Genomic DNA, 18,653 nt, shown 5'->3' on the forward strand with positions numbered 1-18,653 from the left:
TCCTTGCCCCAAAGTCTTCTGTGTAATTAAAACCCAGGATGGTACCGTGGTCATCATCACGTAAACAGCAGCTGATCCTGTTGCGCCCCTGTGCCCAGCCCAGAAATTTATGCTGAGCTGTGACAGTGTGGTAGTTGTAAACCTGCACACCAAAGGTGAGCTGCCTGGGTTCCAGTCCCTGTGCTACCACTTGCTGGGTGACTTTAAGCCAAATCCTTCTCATCTCATTCTTCTGAAAAATGAGAATAATGTAGCACCAGCCCTATGGGACTGATAGCGAAGTAACTGAATTACTACATTTAAAGTGATTACATCAGTGCCTGGTGCATAATAAATGGTTCCTAAGTATAAACTATCACATGTAGGTCTTATTATGTGCTAGACACTCTTCTAAGCACTTCACACACTAACTTACTTAAACTTCATCACAGCCCTCCAAGGGGCATGCTCCATTTTTTTTTTAATCCTCACCCGAGGATATTTTTCTATTCATCCTCAGATAGAGTGGGAAGGAGAGAAAGGGAGAGAGAGAGAAACTTCAACGTGAGAGGGACACATCTACTGGTTGCCTCCCGCACTACCCTGACCAGGGCTGGGGACGAACTGCAACCGAGGTACGTGCCCTTGGCCAGAATCGAACCCGAGACTCACTGGTCCAGGGGCTGAAGCTCTACCGCTGAGCCAAACCGGCCAGGGCATGCTCCACTATTTTTTTTATTATTATTATTTTTTTTTTATTATTATTATTATTTTTTTTATCCTCACCCAAGGATATTTTTCCATTTTTTGTACAGATAGAGTGGGAGAGAGAGAGAGAGGAAGGGAGAGAGAGAGAGAGAGAAACATCGATGTGAAGGGACACATCGAGTGGCTGCCACCCGCACGACCAACCAGGGCTGGGGACAAACTGCAACCGAAGTACGTGCCCTTAGTGGGAACCGAACCCAGGTCTCTCCGGACCGCAGGCCGACGCTCTAACCGCTGAGCCAAACTGGCCAGGGCATGCTCCACTATTAATATCACCAATTTAAGGTGAAGAAACTGAGGCACTGAAGGGTTGAGTGATTGGCCCAAGGTCACATAGCTCAGACGAGATGGAGCTTGGAGTTAGGCAGTCAGAGCCCAGGGACCACATGGCTAACTTCTGCAACATTTCATCTAGTACTAACAGCAAGTCCACACAGTAAGTACTGTTCGTATCCCCTTTTTACAAACAACAAAATTAAAACTTGCAGTATTTAGGTCTATTTATCTCTAATACCAAAACATGGGGGACAGACAGCAAAACAATTTTGCTACTGTGGGAAATTAGTTTTCTGATTTCAAGACTCTGAAGCACTTAAAGAGTATCTCTCATGACACGCTCCTAGGAAGATATAACAAGACCTCCCCTCAATTAATGATCGCCATCCATAGACAGGCCTGTCAGCTCCTCAGAGCATGAGACCATTGCTCTTCATGGCTTTCAGAAAGGGACATGGCTTTCATGTCCTAACTAGATTGCACATGAGCAAAAGTATACCCAAGTTACCCCTGAGAAAAAGTGGTATTTATACTTATTTTTTCTGTTTTGTATGTGGTTACAGCTAGTTCTACCTGTCTTGTGTCAGAATGCCTTTAAGGATAAGTATGGTTGAACACGATTCTCCGTAATAAAAGAAAACCCACAAGCGTAAAATGCCAACATAGTTCTCATCAAAGTAAAAATGTTGTAGCATGAGGAATTCACTTGAAATGACTAGTAAGAAGGCCCCTGGCATTCTCATTAGATGTGGATTTGAAATCATATCGGTCTCTCCTTGGTTGTGATAAGGCATTGCTTTGTGGCTTTTACACAGTAATAACATGCTTTTATTTCATTACCCATCTCACTAGGGTTGAACTGGACCCTCATGTCAAGGACTGTGTTCAGACCTATAACCGGGAGTGGCTCATTGTGAACCAGAAGTAAGCTCTTTTTTCTCTCTCTCTTCACATATGCATTTATTTTATAATTTTCGCTTTTTGCTTTTTTAATTAATAGATTTCTTTAAAGAGCAGTTTCTACCCAATTTTATACAAAAATTGGGTAGAAAGTACTGTGAGTTCTCCTATATCCCTGAACCCCATCTCCCAATACATTCCCCTATTAATAGCATCTTGGGTTTTAAATTTTTAAGGAAAAAAAAAAAACCTTTTTTGCACATGTCCCCAAATGACCATGAAGAGTGATTTTGGGGTTGCAAGTAAATTTTAGTGAGTAGGCAAATTTGCAAATACAAAATTCATGAATAATGAGGATCGACTTATTTTGTATTACTCCCCTGCTCAAACACCTTCTAAGGCTCCCTACTGCCCACTAAATTAAATATAAACTCCACCTGTTTGCCTTTCAAGGACTTTAATAATCTAGCCCCACTCTATCTATTAAAACTTATTTCCCTTAAGTCCTTGAGTCATTCATTGCCTTTCTCTGGGCCTGCCCCCCTTCCTCTGTTCCACCTCTGCCTCTGCCTCTTGTTTCCCCTCTGGGCATGCCCTCCCTGCTTCTCACCTAGCGACCAAATCCTGCCTGTGGATTAAATGTCAGATCAAATCTCTTTTACTTTCTGTAGCTGCTCTGACAGATTAATTCTTTCCTGGATGGCTCTTAAGTGTGGTACATTTCTTACCGTCGATAAGCCCATAGTTTACATTATGGCTCTTTTTTTGTGTGTTGTCTATTCTATGATGTTGACAAATGTGTAATGACATGTATCTGCCATTTTAGAGTCATACAGAGTAGTTTCACTCCCCTAAAAATCCCCTGTGCTCCACTTAGTCATCCCTCCCTAGCAACGACTTACATTTTTATTGTCTCCGTAGTTTTGCATTGTTCCTCCATGTCTTTTGGTGGCTTGAGAGCTCATTTCTTTTTTTTGCTGATTAATATTGCACCACATGGATTTACAGCAGCCTATCTATTCACCTATTGAAGGAGAAAGTTGCATTTCAAACATAAAGAATAGAGTCTTTGTTTTGTTTCCATTCTGATGAATTGCTGGAGTAGGGAGGAGGGTGAATAAATGAATTAAATTTGGCCTGATTCAAAGGCAACATTTATATTTGTGAGCAAGAAATAAATTATTGCTGGCTTTCTAGTGAAAAAGGCTGTTCTCTCCTGGGTTAATCAACTGTTTTATGACATTGTCCTGAGTGTTTTGTCTCCATGCCGTTGACCTGGACAGCACTCTCTCATGAGAAACATGCACACACACTAAAATTCTCAGCCTATGTGTGTGTATTGTGCTAGGGAGGTGGCTGGAGAGTGTCTTCAGACTGGGGGACATACCCTACTAGAGAAACCTCAGAGGACCTGTGACAACAGTCCTTTTCTATCTGCAGTTTTGCTTTCTGCACTTTCAGTTACCAGCAGTGAACCATTGGTCCAAAAAATATCAAATGGGAAATCCCAGAAAGAAACAACCCATAAGTTTTATTTAAACTGCACACCATTTTGAGTAGCGTGATGAAACCTCTCAATGTCCCACTCCGCCAGGAGGGGAACCATCCTTTGTCCAGCGTCTCCACGCTGTAGGTGCTCCTGCCCTTTAGTCACTTAGTGGCTGCCATCTTGATCAACTTGTGGTGATGCCTGTGCTCAAGTAACCCTGATAGTAGCCCAGCGCTCTGTCTCAATGCCAGCGTCGTTCACCTCACTCCCTCTCGTCATGAGGGCATTGTGTTATCTCAAGTCATCACAAGAAGGGCGAGTGCAGTACAATACGACATTTCGAGAGAGAGAGCACAGTCATGGAACTTTTATTACAGTATATTGTTATAGTCATATTTTATTATTAGTTGTTTTTAATATCTTACTGTGCCTAATTTATAAAGTAAACATTATCATAGGTATGTATGTATGTATAGAAAAAAACAGTACATATAGGGTTTGGTACTCTTGGCGGTTTTAGGCATCTGCTGGGGGTCTTGGAAAGGGGGTCAGGTAAGAGGAGATACTGTAGTTTAGAGTTCTGATAGCCTCACTGTCTGTACTCCTGCAAGAGTTACTGCTCTGTGGGATAAATGATGAAAGACTTCGGGGTCTGGGTTTTATCCAGTTCCTGGAAGTGTGCCACTGAATTTGTGCTGATGGTTTTTGGAGTGATGTCAGTATACATAAGCTTTTCAATAGCTGAAAAAGAGAAAGCTTGTATCAAGTAATTAAGAGAAAGTTAGATGCCAACCCGTCATCTGTTGTAATGCGAATGGAACACCGAGTTTGCCAGGCCGTCAAATAAGATTATGCTTTGCTGGTAATAAATAAAAGATTTCAGAACAAATTGTTCTCAAGCTTTTATATGTTATAATTAGAGATACTTTCCAATATTAAGGTTCTGAAAAAAATGTGAGAGGAAACGATCGAAGGAAAAGTCCATTACACTTGCATTTGGGTTTTATTTGCTATTTGGGACTCTGCACTTTTTCATTCCTGCTCATTTCATTCATGGAGTTGAATTTCATGGCAATTCCCATTGGAATGTTTCTTTTCTCTGTCTTGCACAAACTTAAAAGAAAAAAAGACTCTTCTTAGAGCACTCATTGTAGGAATTTTAGAGATTACTGCATAGGGAAATAAAAGGAGAAAATAAAAACCACTCAGTTTCACTATAAAATAATCGTTATTAACATTTGATGTGGAACCTTTGGATCATGTTTTTTTGTATATATACTTGTATAAAAACTAAATCAGGTTATCATACTATTTGGTAGCATGCTTTTTCAATCTTTATGGTAAGTTGTAAATCTCTCTTTACTATTAAATATTCTTCCTCCATGCAATTTTAATGGTTGCATAATATATTTACACCAAAATTCATTTAACTAATTTTAACATTTAGATGATTCCCTTTTTTTCATTGTTATACCCCAATACAGCAACACCCTTGTACACATCTATAATTTTTTCCTTTCAAATAAACTTATGTAAGAGGAATTTCTGTGTCTGAAGGTATGCACAAATGTAAGGATTTGAAAATATTAAAAAGATTATTAACACTATATACATGAATCCTCAAGAATATTAGATGTTATTTTTAGCTCTGGCCGGTTTGGCTCAGCGGTCAGAGCATCGGCCTGCAGATCAGAGAGTCCCAGGTTCGGTTCCCACTAAGGGCATGTACCTCGGTTGCAGTTTGTCCCCGGCCCCGGTTGGGACCGCGTGAGTGGCAACCAGTCAATATGTCTCTCTCACATCAATGTTTCTCTCTCTCTTCCCCCCTCTCTCCCTCCCTGTGTGTCTGAAGATAAATGCAAATATATATATATATATATATCCTCAGGTGAAGATAAAAAAGAAAAAGTATATTAGATGTTATTTTTAAATAAAATTTTAATTTAATTATATAAAGATTGCCTTTTATTTGAATTTTATTTGATGATTATATTGGGCATCTTTTTGCCATGTATTTGTTGGCCATGTATAATTTTTCCTTGGTGCCCTGCTTATTCATTAAATTTGTGCATTCTATTATTGTATTTGTCTGGTCTTATTTAGCTTTAGGATCTTTGTCTATCCTATATAACAAATTCCATACCCAGAATGCTCTTTGCCTTTTGAAATTGTTTCTAGTTTTTTTTAACATTCAGAATTATTTATGTAATAAAATCTATGTTGACAATTTCCCTTATGATTTCTATTTTTGCTGTTATGCTTAAAATTTTATTCACACGCCTAATATTATTTACTAAGAATTTCAGATTAAAATGTGAATCCACACCATTTGCCACTTGGATTGTTCCTTTTGTTCCCTTGTGTGTCTCCATTTGTTTTTATCTCTTCTATAGGAACAGTGGTTATCTATATATTTATTCTATGCTAGTTTTCACATTTTAAAAATGAAACAAAGGGGAATTCACTAGGAGACAGATATTTCCCTAGGTGTGGTTATATTATTTTAAATCTTTACAGCTATAATAAAGATAAAAAGTATTATGAAAAATAAATAAAATAAAATAAAATAAAACAAAGGAATACGTATCTGTTTTCACTTTATGTTTGACAGCATGGGGGCTGCCACTGGCCTCGTTATCTGCACTTGTGTCATGGACCAGTTCCTTTCCCAGAAAGTAGCTAATGGACAGGTAGAAGTGTGCAGCTTGAAACGCGTTGTCAGTTCCTGGCAAGCTCTGACTAGTGTTTTACTGAGCAAGCAACTTTTTTTTATCCCACTATGTGATTATTTGGTACTCTGAATCTGATACACTGAACATGAAAGCTATAGTTTCTAGCACCCTCTCCTCCCAGGGATCATTCTGCCTCTATGCCAGACACCCTTCATCTCTCAAGCCTATATCAATTTCAGCTCAGTTGTTTTCCATGAGTTTTCTGTGTGGTTGCAGAATGATGGCAGAAAGACAAAGGCAAGGAAGGTGGTGGTTCTGGCTGTGGTCCATGTGAGTGAAAGCAGGTAGAACCTGAAAGTGGCTTCATAGGGAAGCCACTGTAAAGGAGAAGGAGAATTCAGGTGTCCGCTAGCATAGACACCGGCTGTTTAGGGACTGGCTGGAAGGAATCACTAGCTCCATCTGATCCACAGAGATTCTGTCTAAATTTAGGCATTAAGTTAAATGCAAGTTTTGATGAATTTCCATTTTTTCTGTGTCTTTATAGGCTGGCTGGGATGTTGGAGGAGGATACAATAGGGAGCGCTGGCCAGTTGATAATTAGTGATTAATTAGCTGTCCTTAGAATTTGTTATTTGATGTAGCAAATAATGCATGCTTGTTTTGAAATAAAGTAATATAGAAATGCATTGAGTAAAAAGCAAATTTCTTGTCTCATACTCACTTATTCTTTGCTCTTCCCTTCAACCTACTCTTAACTGCACAGAGGTGCTGTGTAGCCTTCCAGATCTTCTTTTCATGCTCTCACAAATATATATGAATATTTATATTTTGACATTAATATGTATATCTGTAAATATATGTTTGTGTATGTATATATGTTCACACACACACACACACATTAGCAGATATTTGGTCCTGTCTGAAGCATCCACAGAGACATTTGGTCCACCAAAAGGTCCTTAAAATGTGAAATTTTGTCCTTGATATTAGGTCCTGTACCCAAACATTCAAGGAGACATTTGGTCCACGCTGTCCCATCTACCTGACTGCATGTACCATTACTAATCAGGCTACCAAGGCAAAAAGAGGTTATTAATGGTGATACAACCACAATACAATTAGTGGACCAGTAAAACATGATAGCGTTTTTTTATGTAGGAAACCTGTAAACCAAAAGTAGAAGGAAATGTTACAAGGTCTTTGAACCCAGGGACGTTTTCTAAGCATGGATGTTTGGGACCAGACCAAATATCTAGGACCTTTTGGTGTGGACTAAATGTCTCCATGGACATTTGCCCTACAAGAATAAATATTTCTCTTCAATCATATCTCTGACATCTTTCCATGTCAGAGATCTATTTTTTCTTTTACAATGCTGCCTGGTATTCCAGGGGTGAAGAAACATATCACAAGTTATTGACTCTTTCTCTATTGATGGACATTGCAATTGTCTCCATTTCTACAATTGCAGGTAATACCACAATGGACATCTATGCACGTTTGCCCCGGCACACATGTGTGTGTATTTCTGTTCTAGTCTGTTTTTGAGGCATCATGGAAAGTTTTATTTCTGGTATGTGAATATTTCTGAAGGTAGAAATGGAAACAGTGCACATGCTATATTCTGATAAGTACTGCCAAATGTTTTTCCAGAAAAGTTGTGCCAGTTCATTCTGTTACCAACTGGGCATGAAATTGCCCTTCTGTCCAAATCCTTGCCAATTCTAGATATCATTGATTAAGATAAAATATAAATTTTTCCAATTTTATTCTAGTTACCATTTTCTCCTGGGAGCTGTTATACCTACTGTCTAAATATTGTTTGCTATCACTAAGTTTTTTCCCCTTGTCTCTTTTAAAACCCCATTTAAATATACAACCTGAAGTCCCACTCTTAGGTATTTTCTGAGTCAAATAAAAACCTGTGTTCCCATAAAAAACCTGTATGCAAATATTTATAGCTGTTTTATTTGCAGTTGTCCAAAACTGGTAAAAATCCAAGCTGTACTCAATTGGATAATGGATAAACAAACTCTGGTATATCCATACAATTGAATGCTATTCAGCAGTAAAATGGTACAAATTACTGATTCATGCAGTGACATGGATGAATCTCAGATGCATTGTGCTAAGTGAAAGAAGTCAGACCAAAGAATAACTGCGTGATTTCATTTGTGACTCTGTGGAAAAATCAAAGTGATAGGGTCAGAAAAGAGATCAGTGGTTGCCAGAGTCTGGGGTGGAGAAAGGGGTTGACTGCAAATGTGCACTGGGCGGGGAGGGGTGCTGAGCTGGAACTGTTCAATCTCTTGATTGTAGTGGTAGCTACGCAACTGTATGCATTTGTCAAAACTCATAGAACTGCAATCATAAAAGGATAAATTATAATGTACTTCAAAATCAATGAATAGAAATCTAGGATAATGCCTGGCAGTAAGTAATTACTCATTAAATGTAAGGTCTATTGCTTCACTATGATGTATTGTAGTGTATTATAAAATGGTGGTTTCTCTGGAGCAAGAGTAAATGAATTCAAGTCATGGCTCCACCTCTTACTAACTATGTGGCCTAAAGCAAATTAGAACAGTACCTACCTCATAAAATTTTGTTGTATGCAATAAATAAAATAACATGTAGAGTACTTAGAAGATTTTTGGCATATGACAATACTTCAATAAATATTAGTTACTATTTATGATATTTATCAAACAGCATTACAGAATAAGATTCAATAGTTCTTGTCCAATTGACAAATTATTTAAATTAGTCCAATTAGTAAGATCTTATATGCAAAAGAAAAGAACAAGGGACAACTGAGGGTTAGTTGAAGATTAAGTTAATGATCAGGGTAGATGTCACATCACAGGCACTATAATTTATGTATTCACGGAATAAAGTGGAATAAAGATAAGATTTGGAAAATCATGAGATTTAGGGCTTATCTAGTTTCAGTTCAACTCATCTAAAATATTCCTCTCAAGTGAAATAAGATTTTCTGGGGGCTTCAGAAAAAGCACTTATATTAGCAATTCAAAGGGATGAACCAAAAATTCCACCCCATATATTTTAATGCACCACAGGGAAAAAAACTACCTTCCTCTAGAGCAGTTGTTCTCAGCCTTCCTGAAGCCCCGACCCTTTAATACAGTTCCTCATGTTGTGGTGACCCCCAACCATAAAATTATTTTCATTGCTACTTCATAACTGTAATTTTGCTCCTGTTATGAATCACCATTGGAAATACGTGTTTTCCCATGGTCTCAGGAGACCCCTGTGAAAGGGTCGTTTGACCCTCAAAGAGGTCGCAGCGCACAGGTTGAGAACCTGAGAACCGCTGCTCTAGGGGGACTGTACTTAGTGAAGCTGGTTCACCTTCTATGGACAGATCTCTGTCACCCATAACAATGCAGTCAAACAACGACTTAGTTAGCTCTTTAATTCCTCAATTATCTCCTTGCTGATATTACATTTTCTGTACTATCTGGGTTAGTCTTTTATGCCCTTGCTATCCGTGATAATGGCTTTGAGTCCCAGCTAGGGGGCAGGGGAGTGAGTAATGGCCACTTCTGTTCCCTCCCACTCTCATAATTCTATAGAGCATTTGCCACTCAAGTTCTGTAATTGAGACTCTTAAATCAGATAAATAGTATTGCCCGTGAAAGATAGAGGAAAGTTTCAGATTTTCTTTTGAACTTAATAGAGAAAAATTAAACTATACAGAAAAATAAAATACATTTTCTCTTTTAGGAATAAATATATTTTTTCTATTTGAAATGTTTTTCTTACACTGGGAAAAGCCTTAAATGAACTCCACTCTATTTTCCATGTATATAGCACAAAGTTTGGTGTCCTTGCTCAAAAAAAAAAAAAAAAAAAGTATTTTTCTCTTTATGACTTTTGAAAATGATCATTTACCTAATGAATAGAATGGTGCCCTGGCTACTTGTTTATCCCATCTTACTTCCATATATTTTGATAATTTTGTATGAATTGATGGTATGGTACTTGCTGGTATCCTTTGGGTGATATTACATACTTTAAGCATTAGATCCTCTATTATTTTCTCTAAATGAGCTAAAGTGATTAACTGAAGAATGTGTTTGATCTCTTGGTGGAGAGTCAAACTCTTAAGTAATTAAACTTGTTTACATGCTATTTATTCTTGGTGTATTACCCACAGAGACAGTGAAACATTTCATGAATGTTATAAGCAGCATCATAAAAGTCCTTATACTTTGTCTTTCATCTTGGGTGATTAAGATAGTTTGGAAGGAAGGTCATGCTCAAGGAGAGCTGGGATATCAAGGAATGGGGTATCATGTTTTATTATGCCATATTTTACTCCCAGTGAACTGGTAAACAATTAAGATTCAAACACATCAGTGCATATAATTCAGTTACTCCCCAAACACCATAAAAACGTCTCTCTGATCAATAATTGCTTATTATGACATGCATTTGTTGTGCTGGCTGTTGAGGTGTTTAGCTGTTTGCTTTCTAAAAGTGTGAAAAGCAAGCCAGGCTTATCAACCTATGCAGCTACAAGGAGCAGTCCATCTGGGGATATCACTGAGTCACTTTTGACCTGTTCTGTGCAGACTCTCCATCCCCACAAATCCACACCCTCTAAAGTCCAATTCAAAGGCCAGGGCTTTCACAAAACCTTCCCTGACCTGGCTGGAAGTAATTACTCCCTTTTCTGAATTTTCAACGCATGTTGTTGGTATTCCTCTTACATGCTTTTGTCATACTCTGCATTATATTCTAGTTACTTTTCTAAATTTTTATCTCCCCTGCTAAATATGTGATCTTTCTCACTAAACTATCACTTCACTGGGGATGGGGACTCCTTTAGAGCTTGGATTTTTGTGTCTTCCTGTCTGCATCCTCTTTGGTGCCTTATTCTCGGGAGATACTTTAATAAACATTTGTTGAATTAAACTTTAATAATCAAATATGCATATCCTGTTGCTCTAAGACAAATGTTCTCAGACCTGTCAGACCCAACACCATCTTTTAGTGTAACAAATATTTTGTAATACCATTTTTATAATCCACAATCTTTCTTGTTTTCAGAAGTCAATAAAATGCCCCAACTGTTACATAAAGGAGAGATAAAAGAAACATAATATATAAAATAGCATGTGTGCAAATATACAAATGCTTGGACACAACTGCACCAGAGAACATAATAACATAGCTGTTTGCACCTGCAGGAAGAATCATTGTGACTATAACACCAACAAAAGCAGACTGCAACAAGTGTGTTATATGGGTGACTCAAATACCCCAAACAGCATTGCTGTCAGAAATGCAATTTTCTAGAATGGGGCAAAACTCCTGGTAGAACTCTAATCAGCACAAAGTTTGATTTTCCCTATATTTACATGGTAATGGTTTTCCTGGAAAACTACAATCGTCCCTCACCACTTTGCGCTTCGATTTTTGCGACTTCACTCTATAACAGTTTTTTCAAATATATACTATACTATACTATACTATACTATACTATACTATACTATACTATACTATACTATACTACACTATACTACACTACACTACACTACACTGTACTATATTGGAAAAAACCGCGATAGAGTGAAGCCGCGAAAGTCGAAGTGCCAAATGGTGAGGGACGACTGTGTATAAATAAAGAATCCTACTTTGTGGAAATTCATTTATCACAGTGGAGTCTGGAATTGATTAACCGTGATAAATGAGGGCCGACTATGGTATAGGGGCTTGGCTCAGATATTTGCAGGCTTTTCACCTCCATAAATGTCCAACATGACATTTGACAGTTGTGCTGGATGCTGAATTTGGAGTGATCCTTCCTTATATATGATGCCCCATGCACTGCAGGATATGAAATGTAGTAGCATACCCCAGTCATTGAGACAATCAAAAAGGGAAACACTATTTACCCTCATTGAGAACCATTGCTGCGAAACATCAGAAAATTGGAATCCTAAAATTCATAGTTTTAGCAGCACATCCGGGAAAGGAAATCCACAAAGACTCCCTGGAAGGGGTGGAATGAAACCCGTTTCATCAGGACAATAGCCTCATTCTGTTTGTTGGGGGCTGGGGGACGAATTCTACAAGTGGAATCTTAAAGTAAGTACTTTTGAGAGTTCTACTTTTGGTTTTTGATAAGAAATTAAATTGTCCCATATAAAAATAATACAATTCAGCAGCAATGAGGTGTTAGGAGACTTTAAATTTAGTGTATCCATAAAATAAAGGCATCTAGATCTATAACACATGCGTTGGTATTGCATCCGATTGTATTGTCTTTGATGCTAAAGATAATAGCTATCATTTATTGAGCTGGTGTCTAATTGTCTTAGTTGAGATTTCCTGAAAGCTGAGCCCAGGACAGGGATTCAGGTACATGTGGTTTTCAAGAACATCCTCTTTAGAAAAAGCCTGCAAGGGAGTGAGAGGAGCAAGATGGGGAAGCAGGAGCCAACTAAGGATGATAGCAGAATGAATTATGGGCCTGCTCTTCAGGGTGCTCTGGAGAGATCACACTGTGAAGTTGCCCCAGTGTCCCACTTCGAGTCAAGGAGTAGGACTGTTGTACCCTATACCGGTCAGGCATTGGTAGCCATCCACCAAGCCAAAGAGGGAGGTTAGGGGACTGGGAGGTAGAAAGGGTCATTCAGAGGTCTCTGGGCACGACAGTTCCTGCACTCATAGCCGCTGCAGAACCGACCCGTGGGTTAGTAAATAGGACCTTCTACCCATCTTTATTACAAGCCCAGACACTTAACATATTTCCCTTTCCTTTTATTTTGAAACAATCTCAAATTTACAGATAACTTCCAAGTATAGTACAAAAACCTTTTCCTCTCTTCCCCCAAACCATTTGAGAGTAAATTGCTGACCTAATTCTCCGTTCATTACCTCAGAATACTTTAACTTGTGATTCTTACAAACAAGGGCATTTTCCATCATAATTGCTATGAAACCATCACATTCAAGAAATCAGTATTAATACATTATTACAATCTAATCTTCAGACCCCACACACTAGCCCCTGAAGGCCCTTTGGAGCAAAAGGATCTAGTTCAAAGTCATGCATTACATTAGGTTTCCCATGTCTTTAGTCTTGTTTACTCCGAAACAGTTGATCCCTCAGTGTTTCCTTGACTTTCATGATCTTGAGATGACATGCCAGTTATTTTTTAGAAAGTCCCTCCCTTTTGGGTTTATGATAAATGCCCCATTCCTCATCAACCTTTCATTTTATATGTATCAATATGGAGTTATAGTTTCCTATGGTTTTAATCAATTTGTTTCATTTACTTTCATGCTCAAGTTGTCCTCAATTTGACCTGTGTGAATCTCCTCAACTGGTTCTTATGTCTTTTTCACATGTGCCCAGCAGTCATTGACCACACCCTTGCTTTCCGCCACAAGCTAGTCCAGGCGGATCTTACACTTTTCTTTCCTCGCCCCTGGTCATTTTCCAAGAAGCTCTTATTCCTTTTAGTGGAAAATGGAACTTGGAAGCCAGATATTGGCTCCGTTCATTGCTATTAAGGTGCTGCTTTTCCTATGTCTTCTCAGTGAATAGTGCTGTGTGTGTGTGTGTGTGTGTGTGTGTGTGTGTGTGTGCATGCGCACGCATGCGCTCATGTGCTGAAAGTCATGAGTTCACATCAATATGTGCTGTCCCAATCCAACATCACTGTATTTATTGTTTTTTTTTTCCTCTATAGTTTTTTTAAACGTGTTCCTCAGATAGTGAACAGTCTGACTCCTATAGTCATTAGCATGTTCACTGACTTGGTCACTTCCCCTACATATAACCCTCCACCCCCACACAGTTGCCCTCTTCCTCATATTCTGACACCCTGCACAAGGCTTGCCCTCTTCAGCCTTGACTGACACTTAGTGCCAGGCCATTCCTGTACATGGACACCTTGTCACCTTGCCTTGGCTCTGACACCTGGTGGCAGGCTTCTCCTCCAGGTGCAAGCCCTCCTCTTTCTACTTGGGCTCTGTTATCACATGCCAGGCTGCCCCAGGCTTGGATGCCCTCCTTATACCATATGGGTTCTGATTCTCCATGCCAGGCAGCCCTTTTAAATATTTGGCCTTCAACTTCCCACTCTGGGCTTCCTCAGCTACACCCCCTTCCCCCCCCACCCCCCCCAAGGACGGCTACCTTGTTCTGATGGTTTTTAGTGTCACATTGTACAGGAAGGGAGAAGAGAGAAGAAAAAAGGGAAGAAGAAAAAGATGAAGAGGCACATATTTCTTCTCCAGTCTTCACAATAAGGCTTCAAAAGAGCAATGTCCCCCCCTACTCACCTCCCTCGCCCCCACTTGAGGAAACTGTGGCTCTAAGAGATGAAGCCACTTGCCCAAGGTCTCGTAGCCAGTAATATGGAAGGAGCCAGCATCTGAACCCAGGTCTGGAGATTCTGTCTGTTCACCCCACTGCCTCTAAGGACAATGCTCTTGAAATAGGTTTGGTCTTTGGATTGTCCCCAAATGTGTAACATCATGTTTGAAGAAAGGAATGCAGTTTTCTTGAGAAGCAATAGGTTGTGTTTATTCCATGAGAACAGTCTTTCTGCCATTTGGCCTATTTCCCCATTTCATCTACAGTTGGACTAAGCAGGAACATGGCTTTATTTGGCTCCGTTGCCTGGGTGGAGCAATGAGGCTGGGGCTCTGGTAGCCAGTGGCACTCAGCCAGCAGTCTCACTACCTTCCCAGTGGTGGTGTCTGCTTTCTGTGGCTGGCACGTCTGAAATGAGTCATCTATACATGCTTGCCAGCCCTCACCCTCTCCTGCCCCGCTGGCTTTACCATTACTGCCGCAAGGGAGCTTTGCAACTTTCTGAGATTCCATTTTATTTATTTTTTATTTATCTTTATTGTTGAAAGTCTTGCAGCTGTGTCTCCTTTCCCCCCATTGACGACACCCTCCTTCCCGCTCCCGCCCGCCTCCTCACCCCCACCCCCAGCCACCTTCACTGCACTGTTGTCTGTGTCTATTGGTTATGCGTATATTCATATAAGTTCTTTGGTTTATCTCTTCTCGCCCCCTAGCCCCTTTCCCTCTGAGGTTTATCACTCTGTTCCCTACTTCCGTGTCTCTGGATCTATTTTGTTCATCAGGTAATTTGTTTATTATATTCCACAAATAAGTGAGATCGTGTGATACTTGTCTTCCTCTGACTGGCTTATTTTACTTAGCATAATACTCTCCAGGTCCCTCCATGTCATCTCAAAGGGTAAGAGATCTTTCTTTCTTATAGCTACATAGTATTCCATTGTGTATATGTACCACCATTTTTTTTGTCCACTCATCTACTGATGGGTACTTGGGCTGTTTCCAGATCTTAGCTGTTGTTGTAAATAGTGCTGCTGTGAACATAGGTGTGTGTGTATTCTTTCTTTTTCTTTTTCTTTTTGGTACATGCCCCTAGTGGGAACTGAACCCAGGACTCTCTGGTCCGCAGGCTGACGCTCCAACTGCTGAGCCAAACCGTCCAGAGCTGTGTATTCTTTCTAATTGGTGTTTCAGGCTTCTTAGGATTCCTAGCAGTGGGATCACTGGGTCAAATGGCAGTTCCATTTTTAATTTTTTGAGGAAACACCATATTTTTTTCCATAGTGGCTGCACCAGTCTGCACTCCCACCAGCAGTGTACTAGAGTCCCCTTTTCTCCACACCCTCGCCAGCACTTGTTGTTTGATGATTTGTTGATGGCGGCCACTCTGGCAGGTGTGAGGTGATATCTTGTAGTCATTTTAGTGTGCATTTCTCTGATGATTTGAGATGTCGAACATTTTTTCATATGTCTCCTGGCCATTTGTATGTCTTGTTTGGAGAAATGTCTATTCAAGCCCTCTTCCCATTTTTTAATTAGATTGTTCGTCTTTCTTTTGTTGAGTTGTATGAGTACTCTATATATTTTGGAAATTAATTCCTTGTCTGATGTATCATTGGCAAATATGCTCTCCCAAAGAGTGGGTTCCCTTTTCATTTTGATGCTGGTTTCTTTTGCTGTGCAGAAGCTTTTTAGTTTGATGTAGTACCATTTATTAATTTTTTCCTTTGTTTCTCTTGCCCTTGGTGATGTATTGGTGAAAATTCTGCTACATGTGATGTCTGAGATTTTGTTGCCTACATTTTCTTCTAGGATTTTTATGATTTCATGAGTCACATTTAAGTCTTTTATGCATTTTGAATTTATCTTTGTGTATGGTGTAAGTTGGTGGTCTAGTTTCATTTTTTTGCATGTAGCTGTCCAATTTTTCTAACACCATTTATTGAAGAGACTGTCTTTACTCCATTGTATGTTCTTGCCTCTTTGTCAAATATGAATTGAGAAGTAAGGTGGGATCTTGACAGGAGGGGTGATATATTTTTCAAGAAATGGAAGAGGAATCATTCTAGGGACACTGTAAACATTGTACAGCGTGAGAAATGTGGTGGAAGAGGTGAAAGCAACTTTCTGAGATTTTAAATAGGGAAATGAATGCTACATCTAGAATGCTCTGTATTCGAACACACAGCTACAGAATACATTAGGCTTAATGCTCTTCATACCAAAATCCTGGGGGCTGGCATGTACATAGGATTAGAGTAGAAATATTGCAAAATGAACTTTTAACACTATTCTCTAACTCATTGTTTTAAAAGCTCATTTAACATTGTCTTTGGGCTCCATGTAAAGAACTCCAGAAAACATTCTAACAAAACCGAGGACGGAAAAAGAAAGCAAGCCTCTATTTGCGTAAGACAGTAAAAGAACAATTGCCAAATAAATTTCATTGTCCCCAGATTTAAACATATTTTGAGAAGAAAATTTGATTCAAACTTTTTAGAGATAGTGTATGGGCTATCATAAAATCATAAAGTTGGGAGAAATATCCTAGAGTTCATGTTATGTCCATGCCTCGCCTTGTGAAGCAATAGAGCGCAGAGCGAAGTGACTTGAGTATGACAGAGGCAGGCACAGTCTGCAGTCCTGTGAGTCTGTGTCTGTGTGTGTCGTACACTTTTAAGTAAACACTCTTGGAAATGGTGCATTTGATGAGACAAGAGACAAAGCTAAGACAAATATAGTTCTGATTACCTAAGGTCTTAAACCAGGTTGCTTCCTAATTATTATTTCTGTGGCCCAAGCAGGTGTCCTTGTGAAGTCATGTGACTGAACCTTTGACATCATTTCCCTTCACAATGTACAAGTCCTAAGAAAGGCAAAAGATAGATACTAAACTGTGGAATTTGAATTTTAATTCACTGTCTGCTTTCCATCTTAGAATGAATTAATATTAATTCATTCCTTTAGAAATTTTTCCTCTTAAAATTGGCTTTGTCAGGAAAAATGATCACTGATTCAGCATATTGTCAGTTGGGGTAGTAGAATCAGAATACAATTTAAAACTTGCCTATATTTGCCACTACTTTGCTTTGGGTGGTTTCTTCCCCAGGACATTTGAGCACAGGATGCTATTTCTTTTCATCTTTAGGGAGAGTCCAAAAAAAGTCACTTTTATGCTCTAGAAAAGCCTAACCATCCAACACACCCACATGTTGCTGCCTAATTTATATTGGCGAGAATGACTTCTAAGAAGCTAGCAGATTTCTGAAATCCCACAGGAGGCTGTCTCTCTTTCCAAGGATCTGGGTTAGAAAATAGAAAATAAATATTATAATATAAAATAAACTTTGGTCACATGTGTATCTAACACTTTTTTTTTTTTTTTTTTTTTACCACTACCATCTGCACACTTAGAGCAACTGAAACCAAAATCATTTTCTTAAATATTTCAAATAGTTATTACCGCTGAGGAATTGTTTGGATGGGTTCTCCAAAATACTTTTTGTTCATTGATGATTATGAATAATCTGATTCACATTTAAAATTTTATTTACTTTATTGGTGTTTAGGAATCTCAAACAAGAAGTCATGCTGGATATTTCTCTTAAAATCCTTTCTAAATGTCTAGCCCTATTTCCTTATTCAGAGTACACCTCTTTTCATTTCCTTATTTTTTTCAGTTCCCCATTGTGGCCTGCTGCTTACGCAGCCCGCCAGTGCAGGCTGGGTCAGGGCAATGCAAGAAGACAGGAGACACTGACGATGGATGGCCATTTACAGCAAACCTGGACTCGAACTAGTCACCAAGCCCATCCCATCTCTCTTGTAGGCTATTTCTTGTCCCTTTTACTCAAAACAAATTGCTCATCTTTATAGCATAATAAAACCCAGTGAGAGTCTTATTCTCCATTCTCCCTGCAGACGACACAAGGACATCTCATTTTTTTAACTAAATCAACTAAGATGTATGGAGTACTTGTTTTGTGTATGTCAATAACCCAACACTGCCTCTCCCAAAGAGCTATAAACCCTGTGTTTGGATCATTGCTAGTAGCTCTCCTACATCTCCTGGTTGATCTGTCTTCCATTTGATCTACCTAATAAATCCTGACTCAGTCCATGTTCCTCTACCAACTTGCTCAGTGGCTTTTCTGATAGTGTGGGAAAGCAAACCGAATGGGTGCGTGTTCGTGCTGTTGGCTTTCAGCATGTC

General features: G+C 39.2%; 1 protein-coding gene across 3 annotated transcripts in view; it reads left to right on the forward strand.

The window, feature by feature from the left end:
• The window catches only part of DOCK8 (dedicator of cytokinesis 8), a 209,001-nt gene that overhangs the window by 64,288 nt on the left and 126,060 nt on the right, over window positions 1–18,653 (forward strand). For all 3 annotated transcript variants that reach the window (XM_036261842.1, XM_036261841.1, XM_036261840.1), the window contains one exon: window positions 1,876–1,947. In XM_036261842.1, coding sequence (XP_036117735.1) covers window positions 1,876–1,947 — 72 coding nt within the window. The remainder of the gene's footprint in view (window positions 1–1,875; window positions 1,948–18,653) is intronic.

Source organism: Molossus molossus, unplaced genomic scaffold (assembly GCF_014108415.1).
Source record: "Molossus molossus isolate mMolMol1 unplaced genomic scaffold, mMolMol1.p scaffold_m16_p_14, whole genome shotgun sequence".
In the NCBI taxonomy this organism is placed as follows: Eukaryota; Metazoa; Chordata; class Mammalia; order Chiroptera; family Molossidae; genus Molossus; species Molossus molossus.